The sequence below is a fragment of the Macrotis lagotis genome, chromosome 7 (genome assembly GCF_037893015.1).
Source record: "Macrotis lagotis isolate mMagLag1 chromosome 7, bilby.v1.9.chrom.fasta, whole genome shotgun sequence".
Lineage (NCBI taxonomy): Eukaryota > Metazoa > Chordata > Mammalia > Peramelemorphia > Peramelidae > Macrotis > Macrotis lagotis.
This window is the reverse complement of record NC_133664.1, coordinates 153,271,147-153,295,107: the sequence shown is the minus strand read 5'-3', so window position 1 is coordinate 153,295,107 and position 23,961 is coordinate 153,271,147. Positions and strand designations below refer to the sequence as shown.

Here is a 23,961-nt window from a genome sequence, read left to right as displayed (position 1 = left end):
TTTAAAACTTTTGAGGCTCGCTGACCAAGTTCCTAAAGTCTTCATGAAGCGCTTTATTAATTAGGGAAGCGCATATACATATATACATATATATGGAGAGAAATCTATATAGATATTATTTGCGAGTTTTTCCCAAAGTCTTGGTGAATCATTTTTAAAAATTCCCTCTTTAATGGATGGACTTCAATTCTGAAAGTCAATGAGTTAATGAACTTGTGCTTCGCGGAAAAAACTGTCTTTTGTTTGCCAGTTCGCTCCCCGTTGAGCCGGTGCCCCCTCCCCGCCGCGGGGGCTGCGGACCCCGGGCTGGGCAGCGCCCCCCGGGCTGGGCAGCGCCCCCGGGCTGGGCAGCGCCCCCGGGCTGGGCAGCGCCCCCCGGCCTGGGCTCCTACCTCAAGGCGGTTGGGGGTCGGGGGTCCGGGGGTGGGATCGGCTTTCGGTTAGACCTCGAGAGGAAGCATTCTGTCCCGGGCCGGGCCCAGGGCCGCAGGTACGAGGGGCGGGGAGGGCCCCGGGGCCCGGCCGCCGGGTGAGCCCCTCTGCCAGCCGCATCCGCCCGGGCCCCGCGGGCCCCGGGGGCCCCTTCCTGCCCCCACCCCCACCCCACCCGCCGCTTCCAGCTCAGCTCCGGGGCGGGGCCGGGCCTGCCGGGCCCAACTCGAGCGGGCCGGGCCGGGCCTCCTCCCTCCGTGTCCCAGCCCGGGCCGGGGGGTCGCCGAGGACCGCCGGGCCCGGGCCCAGGGCCCCACTCACCCACTGGAGAACTTTGATGAAGCCGAGCGGCTCCTTGAGCGGGCCGAAGTTGATCTGCGGGCCCGACATCCTCTGCGGGAAGGAGGGAAAGAGGGCGAGAGTCAGGGCGGCCGCACGGCGGGACGGAGCCAGACCCGGGCGGCCCAGCGGCGGGGGAGGGGGGCGCGGGCGGGCGGCGGGGCGGGGCGGGGCCCGGGGGCGGTTAAGGCCGGCGCGGCCCGGAGAGAAGGCGGGGCGAGGGCGGGGCGGAGGGAAGGCGGGCGGGGGGCGGCGCGGAGGCAGGGCGGGGGGCGGCCCGGCTCCGCACCTGGCCCAGCCGGCTGATCCTCTGGCGAACCCTGCAGCTCATCTCCGAGGCCATCTCGAGCGCGCCCGCCCCCGCCCCCGCCCCCTCCCAGGCCAGCCGCCCGCCCCGGGCTCCGGCCGCGACTCGGCGCCGCCCCTGCCCAGGCCGGCGCGGGCCTCACAAAGGCCGGGCGGGGGCGGGGCGGGGGGAGGGGCGCACCTGTTCTCCGCGAGCCCGGGGCCTGCGCGCGTCCCGTGGGGCCCGGGCCCCGGAGCCCTGCCCCGCCGCACGCGGGCCTCCCCGGCCTCGGGGGCTTTGCCGGGGGCCCGCATGTCCCGAACCGTCTGCTTTTTGCACCTTTTAGGCAGACTTTTAGCTCCCAAGTGAGAACGTGGCGCTTGGGGGCTGCTCGGGACCTGCTGAGGGGGTCCGCACGCGCCTGGGGGGCCGCTGATTCAGAGCCCCCCCCCCCGTGGCTTCATGAGGAAGGAGCAAAATCTCGGCGCGTGCGTACCCAGGGGTCCCGGCTGGGAGGGGGCTTTCAGTTCATAAGTACAAAAACATGTTGTAAATCACTTTTAGAGCTTAGCACTTCGTATTAATGAACGTTTGCGTACTGACTAATAATTGCTTGCATGATGATTGTTCGAAGTAGGCTATCCCTATTGATATCCTGCATTAAGAATTTAATTCCCTAAACTTATTTCCCCCAGCGCAAGGCATCGCTTTCTGTAAACATTTGTAGTGTAAATGCTTTACTATACAGAAGTCTACAAGTATTTTTATCAAATATTACCTGCTTGAAGACAAACTTTAGTTTTTTATGGCAATCTTCCCCTTTATTTCAACAATTGTCAGTAATTTCCATGGAGAGTTTTATTTTTTTAATTTTTTTTTTAATAAGGACAGGGTTAAGTTACATTCGAACCCAAGGCTGGAGCTCTCCCCACTGGCCCACCCAGCGGCCCCTGTGGAGACTCTCAGTCGGCCCTCATTATAGTTCATCTTTTAAAAATCATACATTTGAATATTTTATTTCCTCCCCATTACACGTTAAAAAGAGCAACGTTAAGCATTCCTTTAAATCGTTCAAGATGTCTTTCTTCCTGTGGAAGAGCACCTGCCTCCCCACAACTCGAGCCCATGGCCCCAGTTGTGTGCAGGCGCATGCGGCTGCCCCACGCAAAGCGGGGCCCGAGGCCCACGAGCCAGAAACGAGCCTGGGGACGCGTCTTGGGGGCGGGCGGCCCTCCAAGCAGAGACTGAGACGGAGGGGGGTGCCGGGGGGCTTCCCGATCCACTGGGCCTTTGCAGAGAAAACACGGAGGCGACCCCTCCGCCGCCACCGGGCGGGCAGAAGCCGGGAGGCCGCCCCGCGGGTCGGACCTGGCCCCCCGGGCAGGGCCCGGCGGAGCGGCGAAGGGAGGAAGCGGGCCGGGGCCGGGGCCACGGCCACCCCGGCGGTTGTCCGCCAGGTGTGAAGGCGGCCTCTGATCAAGCGTCCAATGGGCGCCCGAGGAGGAGGAGGAGGAGCTGCCCACCAGCCAATCAGGAGGGGCCGCTAGAGCCGTGCCCTCGGCTCGCCAGCTTCCTACAGATCCCGCAAACCGAGAAGCCCCCTCCCCCCTTAATTCCAGTGCCGATTTATCATTCCTCATAAGTTTTCAATGGAGCTTGTTTTGTACACGTTGTGCCCCACCCCAGTCCTTAGAACTGTGCCAGGTGGATCCTTAACGTTGATTGGCTGATTGGTGTGCCGCAGCACCTGCTGTGGGCTTGTTATTTCGTGCACCTTCCTTATACCAAACCAGTGATCTTTGCCTAGACCAAAGCACCGAGACTTGTCTGATTGGCTCCTCCACCTTTATATGCTATCGTTTGCATCACATAGTTCCACATTAATCATGTTGCGAAAGAAGAATCAGAACAAAAAGGAGAAAAATGAGAGGGGGGGAAGCCAAAAAAATATAAAACAAATTTCAAAAACTGAAAATAGTAAGCTTCGATCTGCATTCAGACTCTGAAGTTCCTTCCCTGCAGGAGGATGGTATTTTCTCTCTCAAGGCCTTTATAATTGTCTTTGATTATTGTGCTGCTGAGATAAGCAAGTCCATCTAATTGATCTTCACACACTTGCTGTTTTTTTTTGTTTGTTTTTAGGATTTTGCAAGGCAAATGAAGCTAAGTGGCTTGCCCAAGGCCACACAGCAAGGCAATCACTAAGGCAATCACGAGGCTGGATCCGAACTCAGGTACTCTTGACACCAGGGCCGGTGTTCTATCCACTGTGCCACCCTTACTGTTAATGGTTACAATGTTCTTGGGGTTCTGCTCACATCACTCAGCATCAGTTCACACAAGAATTTGAAGCAATTTTCATATGACTATAGATCACTTTAATTTCTTTATCTGAAAAACTACTGTTCATATCCTTTGACCATTTACCCATTGGGGAACGTCTTGTAGTCTTATATTTCTCTATATATTTTAGAGATAAGACTTTTATCAGAAACATGCTATAAAAAGTTTTCTAGTTTTCTTCTTCCCTTCTAATCTTACATTTAATTTTGTTTTGTGTAAAAACTTTTCAATTGATTGGAATCAAAATTATCCATTTTGTGTTTCATAACATTCTCTATTTCATTTGGTCATAAATTCTTTTCCTTTCCTTAGATATGACAAATAAACAATTCCTTGCCCTTCTAATTTGCTTAGGGTCTCACTCTTAATGTATAAATCCTGTATCCAATTCAACCTTATTTTAGGGTGTGAGATGTGGATCTATGCTTAATTTCTGTCATACTGTTTTCCCAGCAATTTGGTTTTTTTTTAAATTTTATTTAAAGCAATGGTGTTAAGTGGCTTGCCCAAGGCCACACAGCTAGGCAATTATTAAGTGTCTGAGTCTGAATTTGAACTCAGGTGCTCCTCACTCTAAGGTCAGTGCTCTATCCACTGTGCCACCTAGCTATCCCACCAACAGTGAATTCTTATCCCAGAAACTGGAGTCTTGGGTTTATCAAATAGTAGATTATTATAATCATTTACTACTCTGTCTTGAGGACCTAACCTATTCTGCTGAGCCACCACTCCATTTCTAAGTCAGTACCAAATAGTTTTGTTTGGTTTTTTTTTTTTGTTTGTTTTAGGTTTTTTTTGCAAGGCAAATGGAGTTAAGTGGCTTGCCCAAGGCCACACAGCTAGGTAATTAATAAGTGTCTGAGGTCAAATTTGAACTCAGGTACTCTTGACTCCAGGGCTGGTGCTCTATCCACTGTGTCACCTAGCTGCCCCTACCAAATAGTTTTCATGATTTCTGCTTTGTAATATAGTTTTAGAATTGGTAAGGCTATGCTACCTTTCTTTGCATTTTTTTCATTAAATCTCTTGATGTTCTTGATCTTTTGTTCTTTCATGGTGTGGTCTTTCCATCTTATCCAGCTTCAATGTCTATTATTTCACCTTCTGAATTTTTTGAGCCAGAAAAACCAGCCTTTTTTTTTGTTTATTTTTCTATGCAAGGCAGTTATCCCTCCTCTCTGTCCTTGCACTAACAGTTCCTCATGCCAAAATACATTCATTACTTTCCAGTCTCCTCAGAGAATTTCTGTCTTCCTTTGAGATGTGGTTCAAGCATCACGTATATATAGCCTTTCTGATTTCCATATGCTCCTTTCCTCAACCAAACTGTCCTAGTGTCAACAGCTTTGCATTTATTTGTATGTATTGTGTGTTTGCTTATAAATGTATTTGTTATTTCCTCCATTAGGATGAAAATGTTTTGAGGGTAGAGATTGATTCATTCATTGTTTTTGAGTCCTTAGTAACCGCATATACTTATACATATATATAACCACATATGTATATTCTGTGTATCTCTATATATTTACATATATTTGTGTGTGTGTATATATATATATATATATGTAGTCATGTGTTTTATGTATTCCAATGTATATGTGTGCATATGTATATTTTAGATGTGTGGATAGAGTCACAGACTCTCTTGAGGTTTTAAAGCCTATTTGTATCTATCTATCTCTATATATAGATAGATATACAGATATATAGATATAAACATATCTAGATATATATATACATACATATGTATTCAGATGTCTGTATGTATTTATATATGTGTTATGTGTGTGTGTTTATATATGTGTGGAGTCTCAACCTATCTGGTGTTCTAAAGTTTAGAACTGCCTAATTTTCCATAGGGTAAAATTAGACTTGATGAGGGCTAATGGGGAGAGGGTGCCTTTGGAATGAAATTCACCAAAAATCACACTGTTAAGAATGTTCCATTATAAGTTAAACATTATACCAACTATCTACAAATCAACCAAATGACACTTATTGAGATAAGCACTGTCCTAGATTTTGGAGCTATAAAACCAAAAATGAAACAATCCTGCCCTCCAGGAGTTTACATTCCTTTGAATGTGTGTGAAATATACACAAAACATTAAAAAGATAAATTGGAAGTAGAGGGAAGCACTAGAAGCTGAGGGGATCAGGAAAGGCTTGATGTAGAAGATAGCATTTCAGAGAGTTTGATTCTGTAACTTCTAGCTTTTCTTTTAGCTTTAATTTTTCTTCTTTCTTGCTATACCACCCTAGAGAACCCTATTCTTTTCTGAGTCCGCAAGTGGGGCAAGAGTCTGGTTAATTAACAATTACATCTACCTACAAATCTCCTTGGGGAAAACTGCCAAATATTAGCTTATGATAGCCAACAGTATATTAACCATCTACTAAACAGAAGAAAGCTATAGGTCCAATTCTACCTAAAGGTTTAGGTTTCACTTTAATGTGTAAACATTCTTTCCTTTCATTCATGCTCTGTTCTTCAAATTGGATTTCAAATTATTTTCTAACTTGCTTTTATCTCCTTGGGCACTTTCACAAATCTGAAATGGATTCCTTCCTCATCTCTGATTTTATCATCCTTATTACCCTTCAAGGATCAACTCAAGACCCTCTTTCACGAAATTTTATCGGATTCTGATTTGATTTCCCCAAGTCACCTGGTATTTGTGTACCTGTCTTACGCCTATAAGAAAGTTAGCTTCTTGAGGACAGGTACAATTACATTTTTGTTTAGTAAAGTATCTTTACTACCTTGAAGAATCTTATACTTGTCTCTTGATAATGTTTGTCAAAGTGCAATGATTTACTAAGGTATAGACACCCTATGGCACTGATGCCACTAACTGCAGCTTTGACAAACCTATTGGCACACCTGTAACATTCTTTTCCATCTTCCCCTTCATTATTCCTCACTCTTCTCAATGTTTTTCTTCCTTTCTTTCTTCCTCACTGTTCTTTTACCTTTCCCCATCTACCAATTCTAAATCCCTTCTGCACAAACCCATTCATTCTGGCCATATGATGTGGAGTATGCATTGTACCTCCCTTCCAAGAAGTTGGCCATGGAGCCAGCATTAAATATGAACAGATGAGTAATAGTTACAGGATTTCAGAATTTAGAACTGCATAGGACTTCAGAGATCATTTGACTCATTGTTTCTTTATTTTCATTTTACAACATTTTCTAAATAATATCTCTTAGATAACATCATAGTTCAGAAAGCAAGACCTGAAGAATGTTTAGATCATTGTGCCGTAAGGATCACTGCTCTGATTATTCACTGATTTCTTCTTTCAATCTGGAAAAAAAAAAGCTTGAAGTATATCAGGATCCCCATGCCAGTGGGGTTTTGCTAATGTTGTTGTTAATAATGTGAAATTATCTTGTTATATCTTAGTCTGTATCAAGGGAGTAAGTGTCCAGTGGATAGAGCAACAGCCCTGGAGTCAGGAGGACCTGAATTCAATCTCAGACACATAATTATTACCTATCTCTGTGACCTTGGGCAAGTCACTTAATCCCATTGCCTTACAAAAACTAAAAAAAAAAAAAAGAAGAAAAAAACTCCAAAGAAGAAAATAAGGAAAAAGTCTCTCAGAGTAGATGTTAGAATTATGATCATTTCATGTATTTAGGCTTATAAAAATTTTTCTTAAAAATCTGGAGGAGGATTGGAATGAATTAAAAAACCTTTTTAAGGGAATGAACCTGAATACATGTTGATTATCTAGAATCATACTTTTAATAGCAAAGAAGGCCTTGTTGTTGTGTAATGTTAATTACAATGGATTGGGTAGAAGAATTAGTTTTTATTTATGATTCCATAATTTACCAGTTTCATAACCTAGGGAAGTTAGCAAATCTCTCTGAGTTTTAGCTGAAAAAAAATGAGAATAGTAGTTATAGATTTAGAGATGGAAGAGACTTCAGTGTAACCTAATCCAAACCTCAAACTTATTCAATGAGAAAAAATAAGTACAGAGAGGTCACAAGGTGGGGCAAAACCATCATAATCTGACACTAATTCCCACCATGAGATATGGAAAATACTACTTAAATGGAAAAGTGTTATAGAAATTTACAGTATGATCGTGAATTTTCCTAATGCCATGGCATTTCTAGATAACAAAAACTGATGAAGTAATAATGCCATTTACTGTCTATTTCTCTTTCCTCTAGATTGTAAACTCCTTGAGAGTACTATCTTTTTGTATGTCTAGTGCTTAAAGACAGTGCTTAAGACCTAGTAGATCCTTAATGTTTCTAACTGATTCTCTATCAAATTCTAAATATATAGTGTATACAAAACTGTGTGGTTATTACTATGGTATCTTCATGTTTGCAGCCAAGTACTGAAAAGGAACATAGTTTTCTTTTTTTTTAGAAAGATTTTATTTTGAGTTTAGTAATTCCCCCCCCCCTCTTGCTTCCCTCCCCCCCCCACAGAAGGCAGTCTGTTAGTCTTTACATTGTTTCCATGGTATCCATTGATCTCAGTTGAATGTGATGAGAGAGAAATCATATCCTTAAGGAAGAAAAAGTATAAGAGATAACAAAATTACATAAGAAGATAATGTTTTCTTTTTTTTTTTTTTTTTATAAATTGAAGGTAATAGTCTTTGGTTTTTGTTCAAAGTCCACAATTCTTTCTCTGGATACAGATGGTATTCTCCATAGCAGATAGCCCAAAATTGTCCCTGATTGTTGCACTGATGAAATGAGCAAGTCCATCAAGAATGATCATCACCCCCATGTTGCTGTTAGGGCTTACAGTGTTCTTCTGGTTCTGCTCATCTTGCTCAGCATCAGTTCCATGCTTAATTCCCATCCCTCCTGGTTTCTAATAGAACAATAGTGGAACACAGTTTTTAAGAATCAATTCAGTTGCAAGCATGGTGATAGAGTAAATACACTAACTTCTCTAGGATAGTAGAGCTTCACTGGGACAAGATGTATTTCAGAGAAGAAAACAACTAGTTCTGTCACTTATTAGTTCTGATATGGCCAGTAGTGTAGAAATTTTCCTTGGTCCAGTAATTTAATGCTCCTTGGACCCCTCTCCTAAAAAAATAGAACTAATAACATGTTGAACATATTGAACATGTTAATGACCAATAATTAGTAAATGTTTGGAAAGCCATGAGTAAAATGATGCCATGTAAAATTTAAAATATGTCATTCATGGAATTTTTTATTTTGCAAAGCAGTGGGATTAAGTGATTTGCCCAAGGTTACACAACTAAGTATTAAATGTCTGAGGCCATGTTCATGGACTTTTTATATCTCTCTAAGTATCTCAACGCAGCTCATTTTAAGATGGTTGACAGCTTTACTATATAGAGGTGTCATAGGTCATCTAGTTAACCTGTAACTCTGGACATCTTTACAACATACTTAAGAAGTCACCCATCCTCCACTCAAAGACCTCAGGTTGGGAGGACCCACTGCCTCTCAAGGAAACACATTCCATTGATGGATAATTCTGAATTGTTAGGTAGTTTTTTCTTACAAGGACTAAAATTCTCATTTTTCCTCAATTTCTACCCTTTTTATCAGAATTCTGGAGACAATTCAAGCCCAACTTGCTTTGAGTTAGAACACAGAAATACTAACTTATATCTATATAGAGAACTTTAAAATATACTGAGATACATTACTCAAATATGGCTATTTTCATTTCATAGAAGAAGAAATTGAGACAATCATATCTATGACTCAGGGATATAATTTACATGTTGTACTATTCAAAGGGTTTCCACAATTGCCCCACTGTTTCCTGCTAAAGTCTAGGTAGCTGACCCAGAGGGTAGAGGGCTGGGCCAGGAATCAGGAGGAGTCTTCTTCCTGAGTTCAAATCTGATCTCAGATGCTTATTAGGCTGTGTGACCCTGGGCAGGTCACTTAACCCTGTTTGCCTCAGTTTCCTCATTTGTAATGAGCTGGAATTCATGAAGCAAACCATTCTAGTATCTTTGCCAAGAAAACCTAATGGGGTCACAAAAAGCCATGAAACAACTGAAGAATAGCTCCAAGTAAAGGATTGAAGTCCAAGTAGTTGTACATAGACTTCATGCTTAAATATAATATCTAATCAGTATTGTATGATGCTCAACTATGATAGATTTAAATCTTTGAAGCAGTACAGTGATCAAAGAATTTTAGAAAACATCTAAAAGATTCATGATGAAAAATGCTATCTACATCTAGAGAAAGAACTATGAATTCTTAATACAGATCAAAGCATACTCTTTTCACTTTTTAAAATTTGTTTTCTGTTTTTTTTCCCTTTTGCTCTGTCTCTTTTTTCACAACATGAATAATATAGAAATATGTTTAACATGATTGTGCATGTGTGACCTATATCTGTTTGCCTGCTGTCTTGGGGAGGGAAGAGAGAGTAGAGGGAAGGAGAAAATTTTGAAACTCAAAATTTTACAGAAATAAATGTTGAAAATTACATGTAATTAAAAAAATAAAATACTATTTAAGAGAAAAAATTTTAAAAAAAGCTACATTGGGGAAAAAATAATAATAGCCAGTATTTACATGATGCTTTAAGGAATATAAAGTGATTTTTCATATTCCATCTATTTCATTTGATCCTCTGAGAAAATGATTATTTCTCTCTTATATTAATAACTAATTATTGCATCAGGACCATGGTTTTTCCTTGTTTATATTTCCTTATCCAGAAATCAACCAGTGAGCAAAATCTCAGACTAAATACACAGACTAAAGATCTGACCAGAGAAGTAACATTTTAAGTTTAGGTTAATAGGAAGATTCCTGTTCTTTGTGTTTACTAAGACAAGTCTGAGAAAATGTGAATTCTCCTTTATCAGACAGGTGATATGAAAATTGATAAGTCTCTTTGACCAAGACTTGGGTGATCCAAGTCATCTACCCTCATTGGAATATAGCCCAGGCCCACATTACAGTCATTACTCTCACTGTTAACCAATCTGAATTTATTAGCACCCTCAAGAACACCTGTTCTTCCAAGAGGCTATAAACTACCATTAATCCACTTTCCTCTATTGGCCTTGTTTCCTTTTTAATTTATCTCTCCCCCTCCCCCACCAAGACATATAAAAACAAAATTTTAACCTTTTTTTGTTTTTTTTGAAAGGCAGTGGGGTTAAGTGACTTGCCCAAGGTCACACAGGTAGGTAATTATTAAGTGTCTGAGGCTGGATTTGAACTCAGGTCCTTGTGACTCCAGGACCGATGCTCTATCCACTGTGCTACCTAGCCAAGCCCTGTAACATTTTTTTAAAATTGAATTTCATATTCCCTTCCTCCGTCTCCATCCTCTTCAATGAAAAAAACAATTGATATAGGTTATTCGTGTGCAGTCATTCAAAACAAAAAACATGTTTCCATATTAATTATGTAATAAAAAACACAAACTCCCCCCAAAATTCCCAAGAAAAATATAATTAAAGAAAAAGTATATTTTCATCTGCATTCAGACTTTGTCAGTTTTTCCCCCACAGGAATGGATACCATTTTATTCATAAGTCCTTCAGAACTGTCTTGGGTCATTGAATTGCTGAGAATAGCTAAATCATTCACCCATTGATCATCAATATTTCTGTTAACATATATATGATGTTCTCCTGGTTTTGTTCATTTCTCTTTATATCAGTCTTTCCAGATTTTTCTGAAACCATTCTGTTCCTTATTTCTTATATTACAATGGTATTCTAACACAATCATATGCTACAACTTTTTCAGTCATTCTCTAACTGATGAGCATCCCTTCAATTTCCAATTCTTTGACACCAGAAAAGAGTGTGATAAACATCTTTGTCCATATAAGTCCTTATCCTTTTTTTTTAATGTCTTTGGATACATACTTAGTAGTGGTATTGCTGGGTCAAAGATTGCATTGTTTTATAGCCCTTGGGGCATGGTTTCAAATTGCTTTACAGAATGGCTGAATCAGTTAACAACTCCACCAACAATGCCTTAGTGTCTCAGTTTTTTCACACCCCCTCCAACATGTATCACTTTCCTTATCTGCTATATTAGCGTGAGGTACTACCTCGGAATTGTTTAATTTGCATTCCTCTAATCAAAATTTATATAGAGGGGAAGCTAGGTAGTGCAGTGGCCCTATAGTCAGGAGGACCTGAGTTTAAATCCGTCCTCAGACACTTAATAATTACCTATCTTTGTGACCTTGGGCAAGTCACTTTAGCGCCATTGTCTTGCAAAAACCAAAAAAAAAAATGTGACCATAGATAACTTTGATTACTTTGTCTGGAAACTGTTTATTCATATCCTTTGATCATTATCATTTGGAGAATGGCTCTTATTTTTAATCTTAGTTTCTTTTTATGTAAAATGGAAGTGATGGTAAGGATCTGTAAGATTTCCTCCAGATCTCTAATTCTAAGTTCTGACTTGGATGTTGTTGAATTGCTTCAGTTATCTCCAATTCTTTGTGATCTCATTTGGAATTTTCATGGCAAAGATATTGGAGCAGTTTTCCATTTTCTTCTCTAGCTCATTTTACAGATGTGAAAACTGAGGCAAATAGGGTTAAATGACTTGTCCAGGGTCACATAGCTGAGTCTTCCTGATTCCAAGTCTATCTATTGGGCCACCTAGGTATTCTGAATTGGCTAAGGTAGCGTAAACTGGGAACAGGTTACAAACCATCATAATTATAGTAGATAGTGCAACAGACCTGCACTGAGTTCAAATCTGCCTCTGACCCTTCCTGGTTGAATGATCCCCGCCAAGTCACTTACCATCTGTCTGCTTCAGTTTCTTCATCTGTAAAATAGGAATACTATTATTACCTGCTTCCCAAGGATTGCTGAAAGACTCAAATGAGATAATATTAACAATTAGACAATAGCCACATACTTGAAAAATTATATAGCATAGTGATTAGTCCTCTGGATGTAGGGTCAAGAAATCCTTGGTTAAAACCCTGCTGCAACTACTTACTAACTGGGTGACCTTGGGCAAATAATAACTTCTCTGACCCCTCAGTTCTTCATCTGTAAAAGGAGGAAGCTGGGACTGTATGACTTCTAAGACCCATTCTAGCTCTAAATCAATGGTCCCACAAAGTCCAACTTTTTAAAATAGACTTATGTGCGTAATTCACAGAAAGGGCCTCACAAGATTATCAGGACTGTGTCCTCTTTGAGGTGCCTTTCTGCTCCCATTTTGAAGATGAAGTGATCCAGGGAAGTCAGAAAGATCAAAAAATGTAAGTTAATTTTCTTAAGGTCATAAAGCTAATAGCTGGCAGAACTGCTCACTGGATCAAAAGCATTCTCCAGGAGATTCTTTTGTAAAAACAATACTCTCTTTGTATTCACTCTCTAACATACCTGGATTTTTAAAAAATAAGGAACATTTTATTTATTTATGTTTTTGCAAGACAGTGGGGGTAAAGTGACTTGCCCAAGGTCACACAGCTAGGTAGTTATTTAGTGTCTAACTATTAAGTACTCTATCCACTCACCACCTAACTGCCCCTCTAACATCACTTTTGATTAGAGAAATTCCCTACATCTTATTTACCTGATAATAAATTGGTGTCAAGTTTCTAAGACAATTTATTTAGTAGCTCCTGAAGTAGAAATTTCTTGTTGCCAAGCAAACCTCTTATTATCCTTATTTTGTTATTATCATTATTGTAATTGTGTAATATAAAGATAAGCCAGGACCCTAGGGACCTGCCCCTAACTTTGGTACCATAGATCACCAAGGTGCTCTATATTGAGGAGGTGGGAAAAAAATCTCCTTATCTCTATAATCCCTATGCTTACCTCTATCCCTACTTTTCTCTTATCTCTACTTCTATTATCTCTGTCTCTATCTCTGTTAATATAGACATATTTCTCTTAAAATTAGACTACCAGTCTCTACTATTAGAAAATAGTTCCAAGGCAGCTAGGTGGTGCAGTGGATAGAGCACCGGCCCTGGAGTCAGGAGTACCTGAGTTCAAATCCAACCTCAGACACTTAACAATTACCTAGCTGTGTGGTCTTGGGCAAGCCACTTAACCCCATTGCCTTGCAAAAACTAAAAAAAAAAAAAAAAAAAAAGTTCCAGAGAATTACAAAATTTAAGGTTCTATAAACAAATGTTCAAACTTATTTTTGCATGTAACTGGAGGGAGGGAATAAAATGTTTTTAAAAAGGAAATAAATGTAATTTGAAAATAATAGAAAAAAAGGTAATTGTTCCTTTGATCTGATGGGCAAAATTTTAAAAGTAGAAATACCTCCCTGAAGAATTATCACCTTAAGTGGTTTATAGTCATTGATACCTTAATTTTTTTTAAATCAGATTGTTTTGGTTCAGTTAGCAGAGAGTCTAACATAAAAGTGAAATCCTGACCCTAAGTGAATAGCAGTTCTAATGTTTGCCAGAATTATGAGACATTGCTCAAGGAGAGCAATGTCTCTGAAGGGAGAGACAGCCCATTCATTGGGAAGTATAAGGGTACTAGCTGCCCAACAGATGTAGGGGTGAGGGTCACAAGAGATGAGAGTGAGGCAAAGAAAAGGGAAGTCACATGTAGCCAAAGATAAATTTCATAGTTCTGCCTGGGTTTGACCAAGATTGGCAAATCAACCAACTTTAATTTAATCTGCTTTTTGAGAGCAGGACAAGTCTGAACAACCTATACTTTGGCAGTTTGATTATGTTTTTCCTTTTCTGTTTTTGACTCCATTTGATATTCATGCCAAAGCCCTGAAGTATTATAACAAGTACCCTCATATCAGGATACATTGGACCATTTGGGAACCCAGTTTCCTTTTAGTAGCCCTTCCTTCTTCCCAGAATTGATATTTATGTTTTTTCCTGGGAACTATTTTTGGGGCCTCAGCTAGACTAATTCTCACATTAGCTGCTTTGACTCACATCTTTTGTGCACAAGTAGTAATTGCCAGACCCATCCATGAAGACTTTCCAGTTTGGCAGAACCTGCCAAGGCTTGTAATCCCCTGGCAGCCTTTTGAACCTAGAATCTCACCTTCACACCAGGCAGACCAGTAGGATTTTAATGGAAAGCATATCAAAAGAAATTTTAATGTCAGTGGTGTGATTGTGACAATGTAAAATAATTAACATTGATTAAAATATTACTTCCCACTTCTGTTCTGGATATTGAGGGGGAATGGATATAAATGTACAAAAGGCAGAATTATTCAGCTAGGTGGCAAGGTATACCGAATGCTACACTTAAGAGTCAGGAAGACCTAAGGTCAAATCCTGCCTCTATTAATTATTAGCTATGAGGCTCTAACAGGTCAGCCCTAGTTTTCTCATCTATAAAATGGGAATAATAATATAGTACTTTGTAAGCCTTGAAGTGTTATATAAATAATCTCTATTTTATTCATCAGTCCAATGTGGAAAGGAAGGAACAATAATTTCTGGGACCCCAGAAATAGTTCCTAGGAAGAAACATAAATATAAATTTTGGGAATAAGGAAGGGCTACTGAGAGGCAGATGGGTTCCCCAATGGTCCAGTGTGGTCATGTCCAATATGGGGGAACTTCTTATATATTTCAGAGCTTTGTTGTGAATAGCAAAGACAGAAGTAAAATGGAGTCAAAAACTAAAAAGAAAAAGTATAGACTAGCACTGTGGGAGGAGAGACCTACAGAGGATCTGGCGATACTGCTAGGTGAGGGACAGAATAAACCCAGGTTTCTTCCATGTCTATTCTGTAGAGCTAATATATATTCCATAGAACTAATATATACATACATATATATATATATATATATATTTATTTTTTAAAACAAACTCTTTATATTCAACATCTTTAAGAAGGAAAGGTATCATCCACACAAGGCACAGAAAGCAGTGAAAAATACTGGATTTCATTACGACCATCTAACTCCCAGAATCCAATCATTTCAAACACCCATTTCCTTATTTACTTACCAGACAGTTTCAACTTTCCACTTCCTTTTCAACACACCCACCGGATCTTGTATGTGGCTGTTTATCAGAGAACAAAATCAAGCAAAAAAGACCATTTTTTGTCTTTAAATCACATTTTATTTTATTTTATTTTTTTAGGTTTTTTGCAAGGCAAATGGGGTTAACTGGTTTGCCCAAGGCCATACAGCTAGGTAATTATTAAGTGTCTGAGACCGGATTTGAACCCAGGTACTCCTTACTCCAGGGCCAGTGCTTTATCCACTGCACCACCTAGCCGCCCCAAATCATATTTTATATGTAACGTGCTTCTTTTAATCTAGAATTAAAAAAAACTAGACTTGGTTTCACTAGAATATTGAGGTAGAGATGGGGTACAGGGTGGAGAGTGAATTCCCCTCACCCTTCCAGGTCTGACTTACAGTGATGAAAGATTGCTTGAACACCTATAGGTTGAGCAACTTGCCGAAAAGTCACAGAGCAGGTATGGGTCACCTCTTTCCATTAGGGTAGGTTACCTCTGATATATGAAGCACACACATTCTATGAGACATGAAGGTGAGTGAGTGACCCTGGGCCAAAGTTATGCCACTGGCACACCCATTCTAACAGGTTCTACCAACCTGGAAGGTTTCAGGTGCCCAGGGACCAAGTGAGCCCACTTGAGAAGACCTCATCATCCAGGGTCTCATCACATAGCTAGCCACAGCAGCTCATGAAACTGTCTGCTAAGGGTTTTGATGTCAATAGAGAGAGTAGTCACATGGATACAATTAGGATTTTTTTTTTACTTTAGGAGTGAGTGGTCAAAGAATGCTTAGATGTGGCCACCCTCATATTTTGTGTTGCCATATTTCTTGCTAATGCAGAAACCTTGGATTCCAGGAGACCAACATCATTTTTAAGGAAGTATGAGCATTATGTTCTTTTAGTTTATATTCTTTCTTTCCTGCTGTCCCAAGAGTCACATGGAAAGTTCTAGAGTAGTAACCTTCATTCCCCCATACTTCCCAACCCACTCTACCTATCACATACACTCAATACCATCTGGTCAACCTTTGACCTTCCAATTCTGGTTTAAAAAGCAGAAAAAAATTTTTTTTCTTTCAGATCCTTGCACTAATCTAAGGTACTCAACCAAAATATAAGGCAAATAAAAAGGAAAGAGTTCATGACTAGACAAAAAGTAGAAAAGATCACAGGAGACAAAATGGGAAATTTGAATTATATAAAATTTACAAACCTAAGATAAATAATGCACATGATATTAATCTAATGTAAAGATAGCTAAGGTGGCACAGTAGATAAAATGTCTGACTTGAAGTTGGGAGCATTCACCTTCCTGAACTCAAATCTGGCCTTAGATACTTATTAGCTGGGTGACCCTGGGCAGGTCACTTAACCCTGTTTGCCTTAGTTTGCTCATCTGTAAAATGAGCTAGAGAAGACAATGATAAACTACTCTAGTACCTCTGCCAAGAAAACCCCAAGTGGGATCATGAAGAGCTGAAAAATGACCAACAGCCATTCTGATGTTTCTCTGATAAAAGTCTCATTTCCAAGATTAAGGAATTGATTCAAATTTATAAGACTGAGATAGATAAATTCAATATTCAATAGATAAATGATCAAAGCACGGGAACAGGCAATTTTCTGAGGAAATTCTAAGCTATCAATAATCATATGAAAAAGTTACATTACAGAAAGGTAAATTAAAGCAACTTTAAGGTTTTACTTCCTAACTATCAGAGTGGCAAAAATGACAAAATCACAAAAGGATTAGAGGAGCTCTGAGAATACTGTTACACCAATACACTTTTCGTGGAGCTATAAATTTATCTAACTTCTGGAAAACTGTTCTTGGAACTAAGAAAGTTACTAGTCCTGCCACTTATACCACTACTAGGTCAACATTTCAAAGAATCCAAAGCAGAGGAAAATAATGTATATGCAGAGAAATATAGTCAAAAATCAGAAACTAAGGAGCTCTCCTTTGAAGAATAGCTAGACAAATTGTGATATAAAATTGCATATGTAATGCAAAATATAGCATAATATGATAGAATATAAAATACAATATAAAATTATTGTATCATAAAAATTATGAAATGGACAATTTTAGAGATTTGTAAGACTTATGAATTGATGTAGAGTGAAAGGAAGAAGAACTAGAAGAACAATCTATAAAACAAAATCAACAACATAGGGGAAAAGAATTGTGGAAAAATTTAGAACTCTGATCAGTGCAAAGATAATTTATAAGACTAAAAGAAGGAAAATAAAACACACCCCCCTCCTTCTGACAAATGTACTTAAGCAAGAGAATGAGACATACATTTTAAGACATTGATAATGGATTTTTTTTTTTTACTGAATGTGGTAGATATATATTGAAGAATTTTTTTATTTGCTCAATGGGATGGGACTAATTAAGGAATATATTTTCAAAAATATAGGGAGACCAGAAGGCAATTCAGAATGATACACAGCATGGATTTTGTTGTATATTTTAAAAATGGAAACAATTGATATGAAATGGAGAGCACAGTTTCATATACAATTACATTCTTTCCTATCTATATGGAGGTGCTCCTCTCTTTTTTGGGGGGTCCAAGATGAAAAAAATAAAGTTAAAAAAAGCAATAAACATTTATTAAGTATCTTCTATGTGCAAAGCATTACATCCTAGCAGAGGATTTAGAAAATTTAGGCTAGTCTTATAGTCTGAGTATTCATATAAAATTATTTCAATTTAAAATATATTTTTACCTTCATTTCTCTCTCTCTTCCCTTTTCTCTCTCTATATATCTATATCCATCCAAATATATATGTGTGTGTGTGTGTGTGTGTATGTATATATTTATAGTGTTCCACTCATAGTCCCCGGTTTTGCAAAGAAAAGTAGCAAGTGGGGGCAGTTGGGTGGCGCAGTGGATAGAGCACTAGCCTTGGAGTCAGGAGTACCTGAGTTCAAATCCAACCTCAGACACTTAATAATTACCTAGCTGTGTGGCCTTGGGCAAGCCACTTAACCCCATTTGCCTGGCAAAATCAAAAAAAAAAAAGAAAAAGAAAAGTAGCAAGTGTCTCTTCAGATCTATTTCTGCTGTCACACTTGGCTATTATAATTTCTTAGGAATTTTGATTTGTTGTCGTTCTTTCCAATTATACTGTAGTTGCTTTCCTGGTTCTCACTTCACTTTGCATCAATTCACTTTGCAAGTCTTCTAATACATCTCAATATTTTAAAACTTTAATTCTCATTAAAATTCAGATAACTCTTAACAAAATCAATATTTTACATTAGTATTTTACATTCACATTTGCTTTAATGCAAACAATTTAAGAGTATGGTAGTGGTCTAAATAACTGAATAAGTTTCATGACCTCTATGTGTCTCAGGCAATCCCTGAGGATTTATCCTTAGATTACCATCACAGATAGAGGATCGTGAAGTGCATCCCTGCTCTGAGAATTCTCTTACACACATAGCCTGAACTGTTTGCTTTGAACCATTTATCACCTGTTTTCTGGGAAGAACAGGTTTTGATATAAGGAAGCAAGAGAAGCTTAGAGTGGTGGATGTTCAAAACAGGTGAAATAAAATATTCTTGAATGGGGATGAGTGCAAGTGTAAGATAGCTTAAGTCACAGTTTTGAATTCAGTGGTCCAATTGCCTCGGTGGCTTGCACTTTTGGGTTAAGAGACCCTTCCCACAAATAGGGTCCTTTTCTTTCTCTGACAGGTTGTTCAATTACTTCAATCTGTCTGATTCTTCATGACCCTATTTGGGGTCATGCCTATTAGGCAAAGATCCTGGAGTGGTTTACCATTTCCTTCTTCAGCTCATTCTACAGATGAGGAAACGGAGGCCACCTTGCCAAGGTACCTAAAACCAGATTTGATCTTAGTTGCCTGCAAGCCTGGGGCTCTATCCACTGTACCACCCAGCTGCCCATTTCCTGGCATGGTTTTCCCCATCCCTTTTGAACTAGGATAACAGTGGAGATTAGAGCAGGAAACCAGGCTAAAAGAAGATGGGGCAAAAAACCCATAGATTACCAAAACAGTAATAAAAACAATAATACTAATAACTCATATGAGAGGTAGGTTGTGCAAATATCATTATTAACTCTGTTTTATAGATGAGGAAATTGAGACTCAGAGGATCTGCTCACATAATTAATAGCTAGGAGACCAACTTAGGTCCTAGAATGAGAACCACAGGAGAGCATGGAAGGTCATCATGTCTCATCTTTCTTGAAGAAGAATCCTTTTTGCAACAAAGAGAAAGAAAAAAAGATCAATTAATCAGTCTGTAAGGACCTATCGTGTATCAGATGCTAAGGGTCTTACAAATATGATCTCATTTGATCTTCACATAACAATAAATGTTATTATTATCCCAATTTTCCATGGAAGAAATTGAAGTCAAGCTACTTGCCTAGGATCACATATAATTACTAAGTATTTGGGGAATGATTTGAACTCAGGTCTTCTTAACTCCAATTCAGGCACTCTAACCACCGTGCCACTGATCTAGAGAAACAACAAACTACTTCCCAAAGCAGTCCAACTCACTTGGTAGGTTTTTTTCCCCTTCTTTATCATGCTTAAATTTTACCTCTGTGCATCTTCTACCTCCCAGTGCTCCTAGTGCTCTGTTTTAGTCTGTCTGTCTGTCTCTCTTAGTTTTTTTTTGCAAGACAGTGGTGTTAAGTGACTTGCCCAAGGTCACACAGCTAGGTAATTATTAACTGTCTGAGGCTGGATTTGAACTCAGGTCCTCCTAATTCCAGAGCTGATGCTCTATCCACTGCACCACCTAGCTGCCCCTGTCCTAGTCTCTTGATTCCATTACAGGCAGAATACTTTTTTCCCAAGCAATTGAGGAATCTTCAAAAAGAAAAAAAAGAAAAGAAAATGGAAAAAGAGTTAAGAAAGAAACACATCACAGTAAAAATAACCTGCCCCTCTTTCTCCTCCCTTTTGCTGATTAACTAGGAACTTTCTGGAAACACTGACTGTTGAAAATGTTCCAGTGTGCTGAGAGGTCCTTTACTTCAATAAGTAAATAGAAGGTAGTTACTAGAACAAAAGAAGAAATCCCTTTAGTACACAAATAGCAGCAGACTCCCAGAATGGTCTCCCTTTCCCTGGTTTGCACTGACTTTGACCCCTATTCCACTGAACTGTTGCTAAACTTGAGATCGCCCCTTTTGGTTCTCTTCTACCCCTAAACACACAGAATATATTTGCTCTAGTCATCATTTCCAAGGAAACTGCAACCATCATTTTCTAACCTCCAGAGGTCCTGCCTATGGGTACCCAGCTCCTTGGCCTGCCTCTAAAGGAGGGGAAATGATTTAATAAAGAAACTCACACCAAGATGTTAGTGATTAACAAGACGCACCTCTTCAAATACTTATTTATATCTGATTTTTATTTTCTGAGACTGGGTCTTTTTTTATCTCATTCAAGCTACAAGTTCATCAGCTACTCGTGGTCCTACCCTATTAAAAGGCTTCATTGCCGATCTGGGTTTATTAGTCCCTTCTTATACTCCCCTCCCTCTACCTTCCTTCCCCTACTTGCCATTGAAAAATCCACCAGTCTCAGCCTTCCCTAGTAACAGGAATTACAGGAGTGTGGTCACCTTTTTTGTATTTTAAAAGATGGTCATAAAGAAAAGGGGCATGCTTATGATGGAATGAATCCTTAACAGTCAAAATTACAGCTGCTTTATATCCTATATCTATCTTATATTTCTCCTGTCTGGTCCTAAATGAGATTAAGGAATTCCAAATGGTCAAAAATGCATTTATGGAAAATCTTAAAAGATCAGATGTTTATTTTTTATTATTTTTTGAATTTTACAGTTTCCCCCCAGTCTTGCTTCCCTCCCCCTAGCCCCCACAGGAGGCAGTCTAACAGTCTTTACATTGTTTCCATGCCATACATTGATCAAAATTGAATGTGATGAGAGAGAAATCATATCCTTAAGGAAAAAATAAAATAATGAGATAGAAAAATTACATAGTAAGATAACTTTTTAAAAAATTAAAGCTAACAGTCTTTGGTCTTTGTTTAAATTCCATAATTCTTTCTCTGTATAGAGATGGTATTCTCTATCACAGATACCCTAAAATTGTTTCTGATTGTTGTACTGATGAAATGAGCAAGTCCATTAAGACTGAAAATATCAGATTTTTAAAGGAAAATTCCATGGTTGCAATACTTATGTTACACTGGTGCAGTTCAGTTCTCTGTGTACTTTGAAGGGGATTCCAGGTGAACATTTCAGGTGCTTAGTAGCAATAGCTGCCCACACTGTCAGGTGCCTTTATTTTTTATTTTTATTTTTTAAAATTTTACTTTATTTAAGGCAACGGGGTTAAGTGACTTGCCCAAGGTCACACAGCTAGGCAATCATTAAATATCTGAGGTTGGATTTGAACTCAGGTCCTGTCTCCTGGACTGATGCTCCATCCACTGCGCCACCTAGCTTTCCAACCTTTATTTCTATAAACCTACTTAAAATAATTAACTGGGGTGTGTGTGTGTGTGTGTGTGTGTGTGTGTGTGTGTGTGAGGAAATGTAGCTGTACTCTCATACTGGCAGGATACCAGCCTGCCAGTATGAGAAGGATGGGAGGTGGGGGATGTCAAGCTCTCCAACTTAATGTGTTATATTAAAAATTACAGAATTCTTATTATGGTTCTAGCCCCATATCAATTTATGTGGTATTTTCTCCTCTCTGTTGAACAGTCTCATTCTACAGACTTGAATAATTGCTTTCTCATTGATCATATGTATTATATTAAATTGAATCTATTATATTAAAAATTATGAAATTCTTATTATGTCTCTAGATCCATGTCAACCCATGTGGTATATTTCCCTCTCTGTTGACCAGTGTCATTCTGAAGACTCAGATATTTGCTTTTTCATTGGTCATGTATGTGGTTTATTAAAATAAGGTAGAGTTAAAAAAACTATAAAAAAACTATCTTCTACCCCCAAAACCCTCCTTCCAGTCAGCAGATCAATCTGTTGCCCCCCCCATCTCCTAATCAGTAGATAATGAGAAAGAATAAGGGAAGAATGTTTTTGTTTTGGGAACCCTCCTGGACAACCCCTGCAGCTGAACAAAACAGAGTAGGAGAACTGGGAAGTTGAGCCCACTTTGTCCATTGTCATTGGTGGCTGCAGTTTCCCAGGCAGCTGAGTCTTAGGCTTAATTCTGTCCATCTCTACCTCTGTCCCTACCTCTGCTCATTGACCTGTTCTGACACCCCATGCCTTGGTCTCAGTCCTGTTCCTTAGTTTTCCAGCTCTGACCAGCTCACTGTGTATGTATTGGAGACAGTGACTGCAGCCTCTTTATCTGCTTAGAGCCTTCAACATTCCCTGTCTCAAGTGCATGGAAGGATATTTCTTCCCAGAGTAAACCCCTTGAAAAAGAAAAGAGGAAAATTCTAAATTATTCACTGAAATACTAATTTTTGAAATTATGAAATGAGGCAGGCACACCTAGTTTTGTTTTGTTTTGGGTTTTTTTTTATTTACTGGGATGAAGCTCCTTCATTTTTTTTTTTTTTGGTTTTTTTGCAAGGCAATAGGGTTAAGTGGCTTGCCCAAGGCCGCACAGGTAGGTAATTATTAAGTGTCTGAGGTCGGATTTGAACCCAGGTACTCCTGACTCCAGGGCTGGTGCTTTATCCACTGTGCCACCTAGCTGCCCTGCTCCTTTTCAAAGAAGACCATAACACCAGGGAAGTGATACCATGACATGCACATAAATTGTATTTGAGTGAGGGGCTGTTTTGCTAAGTTACCAGTCTCATTTTTTCCTCCAGAGTCATTTGGGTCCAGTGGCTAGATATGGATTAGGACAACTGGAGATGGTCCTGGATGGGAGACAATCAGGATTAAGGGACTTGCCCAAGTCATACAGCTAGTAAGTGTTTGAAGCCAGATTTCAACTCAGATCCTCCTGATTTCAGGGTTGTCACCCTATCCACTGTACCATCTAGCTGCCCATTTACTGGGAAATACTATGATGGCAGTAGGGAGTGAGGATGCAATCACATTTTAATAGGGCACAGATGGAAGGAGGCCAAACATCATTATAGAGATGGGTACAGAGGCAGAAGGTGAGAGGACAAGGGACAGGCAGTGTAGGAAAAAGGATGGGGAGAGAGAATCATTCACACAACTATGGATTAGATATGGGAGTACTCAGCAGCCTGGATCCAATAGAGATGGGTCAGTGCTGGAGTGGGGCAAAGAGTTGGAGTCTCATTTTATAGGGCTTTGTGGGGTTCATACTGACTCCTATCTTCGCCCTCTTGGGTTAGTTCATTAACAAATAGGAATCATCTCAAAGTTGTCAATAAAACTGTAAAGTTAACATGTCCACATCATCCCAAGTTATCAGTAACATTTGGGATGTTGCAGGTCCTACTTCAGATATTTGGAACTTAATTGAGATTAAATATATCGTAGGACCAAAGGACCCTGACAGCAAAGTCAATACTTCCCTGATTTAACTTCTATTCTCAGAATGTGATTTTTGGTTAGTATGGTTTGCATATTATGCTCCTTTGCTCTTTGAG

At 39.6% G+C, this 23,961-nt stretch overlaps 1 protein-coding gene and 1 long non-coding RNA gene across 3 annotated transcripts in view; one reads left to right on the top strand and one right to left on the bottom strand.

The window, feature by feature from the left end:
* The window catches only part of SYPL1 (synaptophysin like 1), a 31,933-nt gene extending 30,774 nt beyond the window's left edge, over positions 1-1,159 (bottom strand). The window contains exons 1-2 of the mRNA XM_074193945.1: positions 1,061-1,159; positions 754-825 (exon numbers count right to left, since the gene is read on the bottom strand). Of these exons, the coding sequence (XP_074050046.1) occupies positions 754-825; positions 1,061-1,114 (126 nt within the window). The 5' untranslated portion in view covers positions 1,115-1,159. The remainder of the gene's footprint in view (positions 1-753; positions 826-1,060) is intronic.
* Positions 1,133-23,961, top strand: part of LOC141493078 (uncharacterized) — a 37,381-nt gene continuing 14,552 nt past the window's right edge. The window contains exons 1-3 of one of the 2 annotated variants that reach the window (XR_012470108.1): positions 1,133-1,545; positions 3,200-3,291; positions 23,203-23,303. This is a non-coding gene — a long non-coding RNA (uncharacterized LOC141493078). The remainder of the gene's footprint in view (positions 1,546-3,199; positions 3,292-23,202; positions 23,304-23,961) is intronic. The other variant, XR_012470107.1, reaches the window with a different exon arrangement.